Below are 15,277 nucleotides of genomic sequence, written 5' to 3' on the forward strand. Positions count from 1 at the left end.
TTTCATCATTAAATGCCATACTTCACTAACACAGTATCTTGAGCACCTTCTATGAAAAGTATGTAGTCTTGTTAATTGAATTAAAAGTTTTACATGCAAAAATATATTAATTCTGCACTTAGTAGCAGTTCTGTAACAGACATTACATGATGTATTAAGTTACCCACAACTGCCTAGTGTTATTTGTCTTGTCAGAAGTTTGTAGTACCCTCCTGCAGCTCAAGCATGACACAGCTGTTGCATAATTACAAAGGGCAGAAATCACTCTTTTAAGGTTTTCAAGGAGTTTGTTATGAAGTTTCGTTCATGTTTTGTATTGTGACCATATAGAAAATGTCATCAGCCCAGACTCCCAGTTTTTCACTGTACAGCTAGAGGACTCAAGCTACCATAACCCTTACATTAATTGTTTTTATGTGGTTGGTACATATTCAACTGCAACTATGATGGACTGAATTTCAAAGACCAAGTTTGGTGTCTTTCTTTTTAAAATTTACTTATTTAGCCTTCCATTACAAATAAGCACTTGATGTAAGTATCTCTATGCCACACATTTATGCATACACACAAAAGAGAGGAGCACCAAGACATCAGCTCCTTGAAGTACAAGGAGCTTGAAGGCGGCACAGAACATCTGGAAACTCCACAGTCACTCTGAGGAGCTCTCCCTTCCTAGCTGCATTACCACCATCCATTCACAACTTGTGGGACTAGGATTAACTGCAGAGTTTTGCTGATTCATAAAAAAAAGCTGACAAATGGGCGCCATCAAAAATCACCACCACTTATTGCTGACTGTTTCCGAAAGCTTAAAGACTACACCCTTTAGTAAGAATAAGAAAAAAGGATGGAACTAGGTTTGGGAGTGGGGTGCAGAGCATGTGAGACAGAGGTGATGCTGGTGGTATGGCACTGGGAGCCCTCTGGAGCTGCCAGGTGTGGGGAACCTGAAGCCAGGCCACTAATGCTGCAGTAACCTAGTTCTCCAAAAGAAGTTGCAAAGGTGGTCTTCTAATGATACTTCTGGAAGTGGTAATTCCATATTTTTCTGCTGTCCTGCGTGGTGTCTCCCGACACAGAAGAGAATCATTGCCAGATGCATGCCCACAGAAAGAAATAATCTTTAATAAGCAAAATACTACCGGTAAACTGTCTAGAGCATAAAAAAAAAAAAAAGTTACCTACCTGTTCCTTGTAGGCTGCCAAATATTACACCACCACATACTCAGCCACAGAGGGGCTAACCCAGAGAAACACAGCACATTTGCTCCTATAAAGGGAACAACATGAAATCCAAGACCAGGGGATGACCTCATGTTGCATTCTACAAAACCAAAGGCAGAGAATAGCTAGTCTCTTAACACCAAATCACAGAATAAAAATGGGTTTGAAAAATTAGAAGAGACCAGCAACAGCAAGTGATAAATATTTAACTCTTGACAGCATTTCCAATGAAGTCTCAAACAACAAACGAACATTTCAGAAAAAGCAACAATAATTAAAATTCTAGTTGGTGCCCCTTTTCCTGAATTCGGGAGAAACACGAGTCTAGAGTTCACGTGTGAAATGAGAGCACAGTGAAAAAGCAGGCTGTGGTCAGAATTTTTCTAAAGTATAAAAAAAAATCTCCCTTAAAAAAAAATAAACAAAACCAAAAAAAATCCCAAAACCAAACGATCAAAAAAACCCCAACAACTGTATTGCAGAGATTATTACACCAAAGAAACGGTCAAGAAACTTTGATGTAAAGTAAGCTTAAGTCTCCATCAGATGCTTCACAACCTATTTAAAGTTCCAAGACTTTAGAATTCTAATTTCTCCAGCATTTAATCCTTTTCCGTCATAAAACTGGTACAGCATCCAGATGCTGTGAAGAACCATCAATAAATCTTTGTAACTTTGCAGATGGACCATTTTAAAGGAAACACACAGAAAAAAAAAAAAGAATCACTTAAACATGACTAAAGCTTTCTTTTTCCCTATACCATGTTCTTCCAAGACAGCCATCCCCAAACTAGTTACACTGGATCAAAAGCTGTCAGCTATGAATGACCTTGCACATGAATTATTTTTTTTTAATATATAATTTCTATGGATTTCCAGAGTTCTACCAAAATCAAGTCTCCAAATCCCCTTCCCATGAAGTTGGAAAACCACGTCCCCCATACTAATATGTGTTATTCTATCCCTGCAACTAAAGTTGACTAAAAGAAAACATCTGAAGTGCGAGGTAAGAGGAGAATCACTGAGAAATTAAGAGACAGATTAGATTGTTAATGAAAACGATCACAAGGACAAAGTAGCAGATGCCATTTTTAATCTCACAGTGTTCTTGTGGTTTCAGGAACATATGTGTCTGTTCACACACACACCTGAGTAGTCCACATCCACAATACAAAAATTACCAAAACTCACACTCACCAGGCAAGAGAGACAACTATTTCCCTTTTTTTTCTAAGTAGGTGTGCCTAACAGAACAATCACTGATGAATCTGCTTCCGAAAGAGAATATTAAGCCTAATTTCATTAACAGTCATTCCTTCTAAAAACATCAACAAATATCTAAGACAGGAAATGTAATTTTCTGTGTTACAAAAAAATCTAACAACTAAAACAAAAATCTACAATATAGTCTCCACCAGAAACACTCTTACACGGAAACCTACCTTCAAACTTTTTCTGTCTTAAAAAGGCCACTCCAGGACTGAAATGTCTTTTTAGCACACATCACCACCTTTTATAACAGTCCATGTATTTACCACTGAAGAACAACGCATGATATCGCTATGATATCACTTCCATAATTTTGGCCTGTTCAAGCTAGAAAAGCTTGTATTCTACTACTGTGCTTCAAAGAAAGTATATGGATACATGCATCACAGCAGTGTCTTACTGACTGCATAGTCCTACAACACCAGCAACAACAACTTCAGTGATCAATGCTCACTTCAGTTAAAAACTGCATCTTTAACCATAATGAAATCCATCTCCACCCTCTTGGGAAAACATGTATTTTATGGAGGGCAGGGGGAGGGGAGAAACAGAAAGTAGCACTCCCACTAAATTTAACTTTAACAAGCAAGCAAAAAAAGAGCTAGTGGATTCAGGAAAGACAATTCTTTGATAGGGATGCACACATATTTGCACAAACAAGAAGTCTGCAAAATACTGCACCACACACCAAAAATCCATCGCACATACACCACTGTCCAGCATCAAGCAACTAGAAGTCAGCATTATGAGTTATAAATATTGAATTCCCCTAAAATGTTTTTGTCAAAACACTTTAAGATTAGATAAAACAGAGAAATGAGAAATTAGATAAAAGAGAAATTAGATAAGAGAAAATGGAGACAGGTGCCGAATTAAGTTCCTAACATGGCAGAGGGCTGTATTTTCAAATGACAAACCCTGCTTTTACGGAGTATTTTAACAGTAGTCCAAACACTTTACACGCTGGTAAACAGGTACAGAAAAACCCAGCGACTTTCTCTCCTGTTTTCACACTCTCATATTCTTCCTGTAGAGACTCCTTTCTTCGCTTCCATCTCTTCCTCCACCCTGCTCCTTCTGACTAATGCTGAACTACCAACCGAACTCCTCTACGGCGGTAAACACAACGGGAGCAGGGGCAGGCAGCACACAGGACACGTTTCTTCGGCGGCCTCAAAACATGCCACTACTACACCAGCATCGGCCTCCTGCGCCGCAAGGCAAGGCGAAGGGGAAGCGGGCCGCCCCCGGGGCCGCCAGGACGCGACACCCCTCGGTAGGGCCGCGCAGGCTGCTCGCCCCGCTGTGCCCCCGGCCCCGCTCCCCGGCACCCAGCGGGGCCCCCGGCCCGGCGGACCCGCCGCGGCGAGGCCGACACGTCGGCAGGGCCGCCCCGCGCCGCCGCCCACCCACCGCGGCCGGGCCCGCCGGGGGCGCCGCGCCCCGCTCCGCCCGTCCTTCGGGCAGAGGAGCGGGGCCGGCTCCGGGTCCCGCCGGCCGTACCTGCGGCCCGGCCCCGCCCGGCCTCGGCCGCGCGGCGAACGGGCCGTACCGGCCTGCCCCGCTATGACACTGCAGAGCGCGGCCCGCCCGCCCGGGCCTCGCCTTCCTTCCGCCGCCGGCCCCGGGGCCCGCTCCCGGCGGCGCCATGATGATGATCGGCCCCCGAGGCCGCCGGGCCGGGCCCCGCTGCCGCCGCCGCCGGGAGCGGCCTGGGCGCCCCGCGCCGCTCACCTTCATGTCGGGACATCCTAGTCCAGAGGCGGCGGCCCAGGCCCCTCCCAGGGCTCCCGCGGGCAGCTCGGGCGCCGCTGCGGCCTCGCCCCCCCGCCGCCGCCCCGCTGCGAGAGGAGAGGGGCCGGGGCTGGGCCGGGAAGGGGGTGAAAACACAAGAGGCGGCGAGGAGCCGGCCTCCCTCCTCCTCCCTCTCCTCCTCCTCCTTCCTCCTCGCTCGCCCTGCGGGGGGCGGATCCGGCGGCAACGGCTTCCCGGGCGCCGTGACACGGTGACTCCGGGCCCCGCCGGCCGCTGGCGCCGCCTCCCGCGCCGCCCCGCCCCTGCCGCACCAGCGGCGGCCGCGCTGGAGCCTTCCCGGCCCCTTCCCCTTCCTCCTCCTCCTCCCGCCCCGGCCGCGCCGCCGGAGGAAGAGGAAACTCTCCGGCAGGGCGGCGGCTCTCCCGCGCGGGCTGCCGAGCCGGGCCGGGCCGGGGGTGGGGGAGGCGGGCAGGAAGCGGCCGAGGTAACGGGACCCAGCGCCGGCCTGACCCGGACGACACGCGTTAATCAGCTTTTTTACGGGGAAGGAGCGGCAGAGAGCACCCGGCGCATGCCCTAGGCCGGCGTTCGGTCACTGATCGCGTTACTCGTTTTGCCAGCTTTGGGAAGCTGCGGACCCCAGGCGCAGGGCTGGAGTCTTTTTCCTTCTTGTTTTTCCCCCTTCCGCCTTTGTCAGGCCCGTAGAGGACTGCCAGGGGCGTCCTCCAGCCAGGCTCCAGCTCCATATGGAGGAGGCCCACGGGGTGCCGTGTGTCGTCTCACTCACTGAATCACAGAATCTTTTGAGTTGGAAGGGACCTACAAGGATTATCGAGTCCAGCTCCTGGCCCTGCACAGGAGATCCCCATGAGTCACACCATGTGCCTGAGAGCATTGTCCACGCACTTCTTGAACTCTGTCAGGCTTGGTGCTGTGAGCACTGCCCTGGAGTGCTGTTCAGTGCCCAACCACCCTCTGGGTGAAGAACCTTTTTATAATATCCAAACTAAACCTCCCCTGGCACAACTTCAGGCCATTCCCTCGTGTCCTGTCACTGGTCACCACAGAGCAGAGATCAGTGCCTGCCCCTCCTCTTCCCCTCCTGAGGAATTTGTACATTGCAGTGAGGTCTCCCCTCAGTCTCTTGCAGGCTGAAAGTGAGCCTATGAGCCACTCCTCATAGGGGTTCTTCTCAAGGCCCTTCACTCCAGACAAGTGTCTCGATCTGTCCACACCACGGGGAATTTTTGTCCTGTCATTGTTGCTTTCAACCCTTTCATGGAAGCAGGCCAGTCTTGACATCTCAAGTGAAAGCCCCATGACACGGCTGCATTCCTTCCCTGGTACAGATGCATGAGACACATACATCATGTATTTTCATTCTGTGCTGCCTTTCTTACTATGGCATCGTGGCTTTTCCCCAGATTTCATCCATGGTAATAGCACCATCTCTCTCATCTCCCACCTGCCTTTGTTTTCCTCTAAGTGTTTCATCTCCTACCATGCCTGTGGCATTCCTCCATCTTTTCTCTCTGCCGGTACATGTCCATCTTCTCCACCGTCTTACACCACAGCCCCCATATGTCTGCCCCAGCCCTGCAATTCTTGTATGTTTACACTGGTGAAGTACCTTTTCAGTCTGTTTCAAAGGCCGTGAGGGCCGAGCTGCTGGGAAAGGCATCAGTGAACCAATAAGTACTGAAAGGAGGAAGTGCCAACCTCATTCCTTGCACCACCTCCCTCCATTGCCGATTGTATTATATAGGCTCTGCTTCACACCCTAACAAGCGTGTGCACACTTTGTTCCCTGCACTCTGACCGCCTGCTTCAATTCCAGCTTTCCCTTAGCCACATGCAGTTTCATAAACAGTGCCTACCGAGGGGGCAACCTGGATCTAAAAGTCTAGAAGTCCAGTGGGTTGTGGACATTTTCAGTGGCAGTAAGCAATAACTGTGCACTGGATAAGCTGCAGGGGAAACCGGGGATCATTTTGACTGATGGGAGCCAATGACTTCACTGCTTGTGAAAGCAGGGGAAGAGTCAATGACCAGGAAAGAAGGTTGCAAGAAGTACACCACAGATGACAAGAAACTGAAGATAAATTTGCAGCTGTCATAAAACTCACTACCAAACTATGAAAGCAGTATCTGCGAGAGAGTTCTGGAGATGAAAATGTACCTGTCTTGCCAGCATTTCACAGCAACAGTGTACAGAGTGGGGCAGTGAGTATCATGTGTCTTGCTACTTTTATTTCATCACCAGCATTTTCAAATGGCAGTTGTCTCACCCAGATGCAAAATCTAGTCCATCAGGTGCTCACGGTTGTGCTCTCTTTCAGTCCGTAGAAGAGCAGGCAAGCTCAGAAGCTGGTAACTCAGCTGGTTAGTGATATTTTGTCTCTGTGTCAGATTGCAGTTCCTTGTGTATGTAACTGCCTCACTCTGAGCACTACCATGTTGGCCTGTGCTAGGTTTTATCTTGTTCTGACAGAGTGGCCTCCCACAGGAGCTTCCCCCCATGCATCTGATAAAATACAGACTTCAAACCAGGCATTTCACTGGGACCTGGAAGATTCTGGTTTTAGTCATGGAAGTCCTTGGTTTAATCATCGTGTTTCTCCACGCTTTGGTTGAAAAAACAGTTTAATAACCTTTTGTCTATTAAGTGTGAGGTGCATGGATATCCCTTGAGTGCACAAGGACCGATGCGCCCCTCAGCACACAACTTTTCTAAAATACCCCTGGTGCCTCTTCTGTAGCCTCTTCTACATCTTTGTAGGCTTGAGTCCAAAATTAAAACTGGAATCCTGTTATTATCTGCTGTTTTCTTGCCTTAAGGCCAGTATCTATACGTAATGAGACAGTATAGATAAAAGCCTTGCTACTTTTGGAATCACATTAGAATGTGCCTGCATGTGCAACAGTATGTAAAATACACCTGCATTATATCCTGCAGTGGGAATTTTGCTGATTATGTCCACTGCAAATACAGCAAATACTGCAAATGTAAGATGCTCAGATTCCCAGTGGTGAGGATGTAGAAACTCTGACTGTGTGTGCAAAGAGGTATGTAACAGCATTTGAAGGTCTTTTACAATGTCATGGCCACCGGTAAAAACTATTATTTTCTTAGCATTATCATGATAATTAATAATTTATACTGTCCTGGTTTTGAATGATACTGTTTCTCAGGCCTGTTATTTCACAGGCAGAATGAGAAAGAAAAATTTTAGTCAAGTTTATAAAGTTCTGGTGCACTTGGATCTTTCTGTCCCAAAGGAAAGAACCTAGCATAATTTGGTTTCTTATTCTTTCTCTCGCATGCAGCACAAGAACTTAAAGGTGGTACTTCCTAAAAAGCCACAATGAAAAAAAAATTCAACATTAGTGTTTTCCTGACAGATAAATGCAAGCTGAAAAGCAAAAATTTGCTTACCCAAAATCCTTCAAGGTCACAGCCAGGCAAGGGATTAGAGACCCAGATCTCACAGCTAATTAGGCCATTGAATAAGCCACAGTGATAAACAGAGAAATTGGTGAATTTTCCCAACATGAAATAATAATATGATAAAATTTGTGCTTGGAAGTAATAAAATTCTGAAATAAGGAAGACATGTTTGTGTGGCCTCATGTGGCCACTGTAAAAAGGGCCTGTGTCTGGGGCAGAGCAGGAAAAGACTGAATACTGAACTGAACAGTGACATCCTAGAGCAGAACTCCCGGGTGTTAAAAATGCTACATTACAAGGATACAGTCCATTGATCTTCTTGAAGTCTTTCACCCTCTTGTGGGCTACTGAAAGCCCACTGAAATTGTATTTTTAACTTGTTTCAGTGATAACCTACAAAGCTTCATCCATTTGAGGAAACAGACTCTGCTTCACTTTGCTTGAACTTGTCATCACCAAGGTGGGGCACCCCACTACATGCAACACTATCTCTTTCCAGTTTGGTGGTTCAGCTTCACACTTAGAAGTAAGATACGCTGTTACCACAGTGGTGTTAAAACTTACATATATCGGTCGCTTGGATCAACCCAGTCGTCAGTGGACACATAGGGAACTGTGATACATACACGCTCAAATATTAAATTTGTACACTGGTGCATGTCAGGGCTCCCACTACACTTTCTTTTCTAACTGCTGTTTTTCTGCCTACTCTCCTTCAGTAGGGGTTCAACATGATACAGAGCTGTGTTTTGGCTGTGTTTAGCACGATATGTAAATAAAGCTTTTAAGATCAGAGAAAGACAATCTTGTTGCTTTCTAATTTTTAGGGAGAGGACTGAAAGGACTTAACTTCTTATGCTCTTCTGTTTTGTTTTGGCTTCTGCGCCGAGGACACCTGCTTTGCCATGATAATGGACCAGAAAACCCAAAGCCTCTGGGACTCCTGTGACTCGATGCTGGATAGGAAATTGTATTTCTACGTAAATACTTCTTGTGAACTGAATTTTTTCATGTTCCCGGGCCTGCTTACAGTGTCTTGCAATCCAGCTTGAAGTGACCAGAGCACTGAGGAACAACACAAGTGAAATTGTAGGAATCAGGAACATCAGATGGCATTCCTTAGTGGCTCTCATTTGGAGCTTTTGCAATGCAGTACACCAGATGAGAGCAGACTAGAACTTTTAGCAGGTTTTCCCCTCAACCCTCCCCCATGGTAACTGAATTTGACCTTGGAGCTAAACTGAGCTAAGATCAACTGAATGGGCTATAAAATGCTCATCATTAGTTTAAAGTTTTATTAGAAGTACTCCTTTTGATTGCTGGGCACCATAAGGATGTGCAATGGAAATGCTACGCTGCTATGGCCATAGTTTATTGGCAGCCAGGAGCTGCAGAAGCTGTTCCATTTTTTTAGACATGCGATCTAGGTGTAAATGTCACGTCTGCCGTCTTTCCTGACCAATGCCATCCCCATAGTCACCTGCACATACCTTGAAATTACTGCCACTCTCAAGCCATCTGTAACAGATTTTGAATGTTCCCAGGATCCTTTTGGAATTTGGAGAGGTGGCATGAAGAGGTTAAGCTGATTGGTTCTTGTACACGAGTGGACATATGCATGCAGGCAGAATTCTAATATATTCCTGATCTTTTCCTTCTATTACCAAATATAGGTGGACTTTGGCAAAATCAGGAACTGTCTTGTTCATCTCCTCACCTTTCCAAAGCGCTCCATTTTACAGTTTGCATTCAGAGGTCATTCATACCCCAGATTGGTCCCTCACTGCTGACAGATTTCATCCTTCTCAGCAGTCAGTTTTTGATGTTGGTTAAAATACCAGATATTGATATAAAACTAGAGGTACCCCAGCTAACTCTTTCTCTTCTGCTTTTCTAGCTAAACCTTTATGAGGAATTTGAGCTAAAATAAACACTGAAAATTCATCTAATCATTCTGTCCTCTTACAAAAATATTCCAAACTGACCACAAAGCCTTGTAATGGCATGATTCCAGTAGGCACACTGTTCTTACAGGACCTGAAGTCACAGCACGCTAGGAAATAGAAACAGCTATTAAAAATTCTCCAAATTCCAGTTCTGCTCTCTGTTAGAAGAGGACAAAGGAAAAAGACTTTATCCTTTCTTGAAATTATTTTCACTGTTCCTTTGGAGATTAGTGCTGAACTGACTTATAATCCTCTACTTGATAACCACAAATGTTGCTGTTTTGACTCGAGTACACGTGAATGAATCTGAAACACAACGTCCCAAGCACTGTTCCAGCCAGGAGGAGATATCAGGGATGTGTCCTGTGTACTTACAAAGCCTGTTTTCTGTGAACAGGAGGAAGCAATTAAAACATTATCTGCTCAACACCATGAACACTCCTCTGCTGTCCAGATATATTTCATGAACGTTTCTCAGAGTCATGCTGCAATACTGGTTCAGGCTACAAGCTAAGTTTTCATTACTCTCTGGGTTTTTCTGCCCTTTTCTTCTCTGCTATCCTCTCCCTCTTTCAAAACACCACCTGCACTTATTCACAAGGAATTCCTTTATTCATAGGGAATTCAAATCATTGAGGGATCCTATCTGACCTTTTTGAGTGGTGCCTGTTCTTCCAGTGGACTCTGACATACAGGAGGCAAGCTACTCTTTGCAGAACACAATGGGTAATCTTTGGATCTGCACACCTCTATTTCAGCCAAATTCAAGCCAACTGCCACCTTATGCCTAGACATCTGAGCTCCCCTGCTGGGATCCTGTGGTGGATGGGATGCTACGAAGAGGTGATACAACGCCTGTCTCCACCACCGGCCTAAGACTTTGGGGTGGGTTGCAGGAGGTCTTCATGGCTAGGTCCTTTTCCATGAGGACCCTTGTGAACTAAGGGACCCCTTTGAAGTCACTGCAAAACCTCATCAACTCCAGCACTACCCAGGCTGAATGCAGCATGGCAAAGCATGGCAAAGGGTTGCCCTGCACCACTTGTGTCTACTATGCAGGCACGGTGCTGAGGAACAGCAGGCAGGTGAGATTCCTATGGTGCCAAAGAGACTGCCTGCACTTGTTGGAGCAAGGGGGCATCTCTGTGTACACCAGGCATTTTCAGACTGTGAGGACGTGTAATTTCTGCTGTAAAAAGCTCATACTATAAAGTGACAGCTGAAAGCTGGCATCATGGGATACGAAGCCCAGGGTATGCAGGCTGTACCTCGGGCTGCTGAGTAGCAATCCTGCAGTAAAATGGGTTATACCTCATCTCTCTCTTCCTCTTCTCTCCCTATAAATTTTACCCTGCACAGCTCAGACAAGCACAGATCTGCCAATATAGAAGCAGTTAAAATGAAATGAGGAAGTCAATACAGGCTAACCTGGAGGGAAGACACTGCTCTTACTGCAAATGCACAGAACTGCTGGGTGTGCTAGGTGGCTCTATCTGGTTCTGCAGCAGCCACCTATCCTGAAATAATTCACTGTAATAGTTTTAACTGTTGTTAGTGATGCATGAGTAATGATTTTGGCTGACCCCTTCCCAGTCATCCATCATCTTCCCCTTCCTTCTGCAATGACACAGGAGAAAATTGCAGCTCCAAGAGGGATCTAGCTATGCCTGGGACACTGCTAATGACAAGCAGATCTCATCCAGCTTTTGGGGTTTTGTCCAGACATCCTTTCTAGCACTAAACTAGATCTTGCCTAAACCAAATCTCCTCACACATTTTCCCTCTGAATGTCAGAAGCCAAGGACTTTTCTATTCTCACTTTACAAGTTTTAAATTTTTCAGTTAAAGAATGATAATTTAAAAATGGGTTTCTAAAAACAGATGTTTCTGTTTTTCAGTTGCCCATGCAAAATACTCAACAGTCTCTACTTTCATTGTAGCCTTCAGCTGAATTCAGGATCTTTGCAGGCTAGACCTCAAGCAACTTAGCAAACTGATTGTCAGTACCACCCAACTGGCAGCAGAGTGCTGGAACAGTGCTCAGAAGCCCTCCACACTGGCCACGCTCTTGGGCTGTGGATACCTGCCAGTGGTCATTTTGACTAATTTTGCAGCAGAGAAACTGTTAGTGGAAGAGGCAGCCAGCAAAGCCAGTGAGCCCCATACGTTATGAAGGCAAGTGTGTTCTCATTGTCCTCTGGCAAAACTGGTAATAAAACTCATGTTCATGGTGTGTCTGGAAGCTAGAGCAGGGACAGATGTGTGCAAGCACCTTGAAAGGGAAGAAGGTTATCTACCTGCCACTGGACAGGGAATGTACATCAACATTACAAACACAGTTCCCTTTTCCTCCTCCCAGGAGGAAGCTCCTTGATAGCAGCACAAGCATTTATTCAGCTGGTTTTGGATCTTTTAGAGAGATGATTTAGACAACAGACAGGACACATCAGAAAAACCACTGAAGTAATTAACCAAATGCACCTACACAAAGCAACCCAAACCCAAAAGAATGAAAAGCCCATACAGCAAGACGTCTTCTGCCATGGCAAGATCACTGCTCATAAGCAGCACCAAGAAGGCAGCATTACACCTGTGACCTCACCATTTCAGATATGGACAGAGGCACCAGAGGTAGCATTATACCTGTGGGAAGGGGTAATAGTGGCATGTCCTGGCAGCACTTGAATACACACATAGCAAACAGCTGCACCTGACTCACTCTGGGTGCTCAAGCTGGCTCGGCTAAAGTCACAGATGTCATCTCTTCATTTACTTAAAATCTCTGGTAACAAACCCCAAGACTCACTTTCAACAAACCAGTGGATGAGGAAGAGAGGCCTGTCTCTGACCTTCTTTAGCAAAGTCCCCTGTCTTGCTTACCAGAGTGAGGAAAACACTTTCAGACCTGTAAGAGCATGCTCAACTTCCTCAGTCTAGCCCAAGTCCTCCCATGACTTCCAAGAAGCAGTAGTAGGTCCTCTTGTCCTTCAGCCTGTATTCCCAGAAACAGCCAGCAATGGCCAGCACTTCATTACAGAGGGACTGGAGAAATTTATCGTAACAAGGCTGGCTTTAGGGGATGAAATCTTCCCAGCTTGTGAGGGCATATGAGTGTACATCTCTGCCTGGAAGCCTGCCTCCAAAAGGTGTAAATGGGCCACAGAAAACAAGTTCTGAGCAGAGGGGTTATTTTTAGAACACCAGGACTAAACAGAGTCCAAGTCTGGTGCAAGGTGTCCAGTGTCAGAGAAGACATCATTTCAGTTAACAAAAAAATTGCTCTCCAATTAACACCAACGCGAGGATGGCCACTTAGCCCCTCCCCTCCCAGAATACTTGTGCTTGATGTCTGTGTGGCGCTGTGTATTGAATTACCAAGCAGCTGCTCACCCGTGTTTAATTAGCAGGTGTGAAATTAGCGATGTTGCACGGAGGAGGAGGTGATACAGGTGCTCGCCTGCGCTCAAGCGGCGCCGGCGGGTTGGGGATGCGCGTCACAGCATCATCTAGTGGCCGCTCTCCACCTTGCCTGCGGGCCGGCAGCAGAACAGCAGGATACAGCAACGACTTCAATTCTGCAAGGCTGAAATCTTAGGTAGGCTTGTATCTCAGGGCTTCTTCAGGGACAGCGGAGCACCTCGTGGAACACCTCGTCCTAGCCGCATGGAAATTTCATAAGACAGCCGGTGTAGGTGCCCAGGGGTCTCTAGCCAAATTTAGTGAAGCTTCTATTAGCTCTTCTTTACAGAAACCTAAATAAGTGCATGCACCCTCAATTTTGGCAGGCTTGTCCCACATGAGGGTAAGTCCCTCATTACCACAGCATTGCATGAATTGGCTGCTAGCACGTGGGAAGAAGTGGTCTGCGTGGCCAAAAGTGACGAGAAACTCCCCTGCTTCCCTGCTGGAGGATGCTGCTACAGAAGGTCCAGCTGAATGGCACACTCCTAATCTGCCTCAGCACAACCAGACAGCAACTGATAGAAGCACTTTGCGCTAGCTGAGGTGATTTTGCAGTGAATGGATTAGGAAGGACTTGCACACTGTTTTGTCAGACGACTTGCAAAGACAATAAGGTGAAAGTCAATAATGGCTAAGACGGACAGAGCTAGACCAAGGCAAGGACATCAGCCTCTGATGAAAGCAGGCATAGGATAGGATTTCATGCACTTTAATAATGCTCCGTCGTCCACTCGGTGTTCCAATTACACTGATTTACAAGGGACAGTTGTACCAATAGTCCTCCATTTAGATACAGCTTTTTAGTAACAAAATTGTACACAAGAGTCACATCACTACATACTATCAGTAACAACAGTTACATTTTCTTGTACGGAAGAACCCATTAGGACAAATCACCGTGGTGTTTCCCCTGATCAAATGTTGCAGGTTAAAGTCATTGCCTACAGGTTAAAGTAATCTAAAACATCCTACTATAAGATCCTCCTCTCTACAGCTCAAATGTTTAGTCAAGCTCCTTGAAAAGAAAGATTTTGTCTCAGACACATTAAAATTAAAGGCTTGGTAGCCACAGTTGCAACCTGGCTGGCTCAGCCATCTTTTTCTAGCTCTGACAGCTCAGTATTTCTGTGTACAGCTGACTACCACAGAACTGAGATGCCTTTGCAAGAGAATTTGAGAGCTTCCTTGCAATCCAAATGACAGTAAACATTTGAAAGAAAAAAAAGGAACATTTCTGTTACAATATGACTTTTTTTTTTTTGTTGCTGTGTTTGTTTTTAAGCTAAACCTCAGTCTTCAGCATAGGATTTTTATGATTTGTTTGGTTACACATTTGTTCTACACGAGACAATGTTTTTTCTGTTAAGAGTATGTTCTACACGGGACAATATATTTTCCCTGTTATGTATCTGGTTATTTCCTCATTGGTAAGCTTAGCTCAGAAGTGGCATTATCTTTGCAAGTACCACTGTGCTTGCATAACCAATATAAAAACCTACTAACTTTGTCAGTAGATAGCTCTTTAATGATTACTTCTAGACATCATTTTCAAGAATAAGGCCATAAGATGACCACACCCCAACAAAGCATTTTGTCAGAGGAATCCTACTGTTCTTGACACAGAAGATTACAGGACTAAACCTAAGCTCTTCCCTCAGACCACGAGTGACTAAGAGGTCACATTCCAAAATACACTGTCCCAGTGGACACTGTTCATCAATCTTACATTGGGATGACTTATTCTTGCTGAAATTCATGCAAGTGTCTACAAAGAATACTCTGCTTTATTCCAAGTGTCCTCTGAATCCTGTTTGTGAAAGACACAGGAACATCACATACAGAGGAACAATTCTGTTCCCTCCTCATTGATGATGTTTATTTTAAGGATTGCATTTCACTGTTGTATTTCTGAGCTTTCTTGACTGGTAGTGGCAAATACATTACTTTGTCCTGAAGACCTTGAGCACCCTGTCTGTTCAGTACTCTGTATTTAGTAAAGCTTCAATTACAGGCAACTCACAGGGGTAGAAACGTACACTTTTTTTCTGTGTTGGAGTTTCAAATGTGTTAAAAGCCCCCCAGACATGCAAAAAAAAAAAAAAAAGCATGCAAAGAATGCATTGAATTAACATATTTCAAGCGTTAAAAATAATCTCCACTACTGCTGAATTAC

At 45.6% G+C, this 15,277-nt stretch overlaps 1 protein-coding gene across 4 annotated transcripts in view; it reads right to left on the bottom strand.

Moving 5' to 3' along the window:
• KCMF1 (potassium channel modulatory factor 1) overlaps positions 1–4,444 on the bottom strand; it is a 49,078-nt gene extending 44,634 nt beyond the window's left edge. The window contains exon 1 of one of the 4 annotated variants that reach the window (XM_032675701.1): positions 4,228–4,444. In XM_032675701.1, coding sequence (XP_032531592.1) covers positions 4,228–4,243 — 16 coding nt within the window. In that variant the 5' untranslated portion in view covers positions 4,244–4,444. Of the gene's footprint in view, positions 1–1,185; positions 1,256–4,227 lie in introns of those variants that run through there. The other 3 variants (XM_032675703.1, XM_032675702.1, XM_032675704.1) reach the window with 3 other exon arrangements.
• Positions 4,445–15,277: the final 10,833 nt, after the last annotated feature.

Source organism: Chiroxiphia lanceolata, chromosome Z, assembly GCF_009829145.1.
Source record: "Chiroxiphia lanceolata isolate bChiLan1 chromosome Z, bChiLan1.pri, whole genome shotgun sequence".
NCBI lineage: Eukaryota > Metazoa > Chordata > Aves > Passeriformes > Pipridae > Chiroxiphia > Chiroxiphia lanceolata.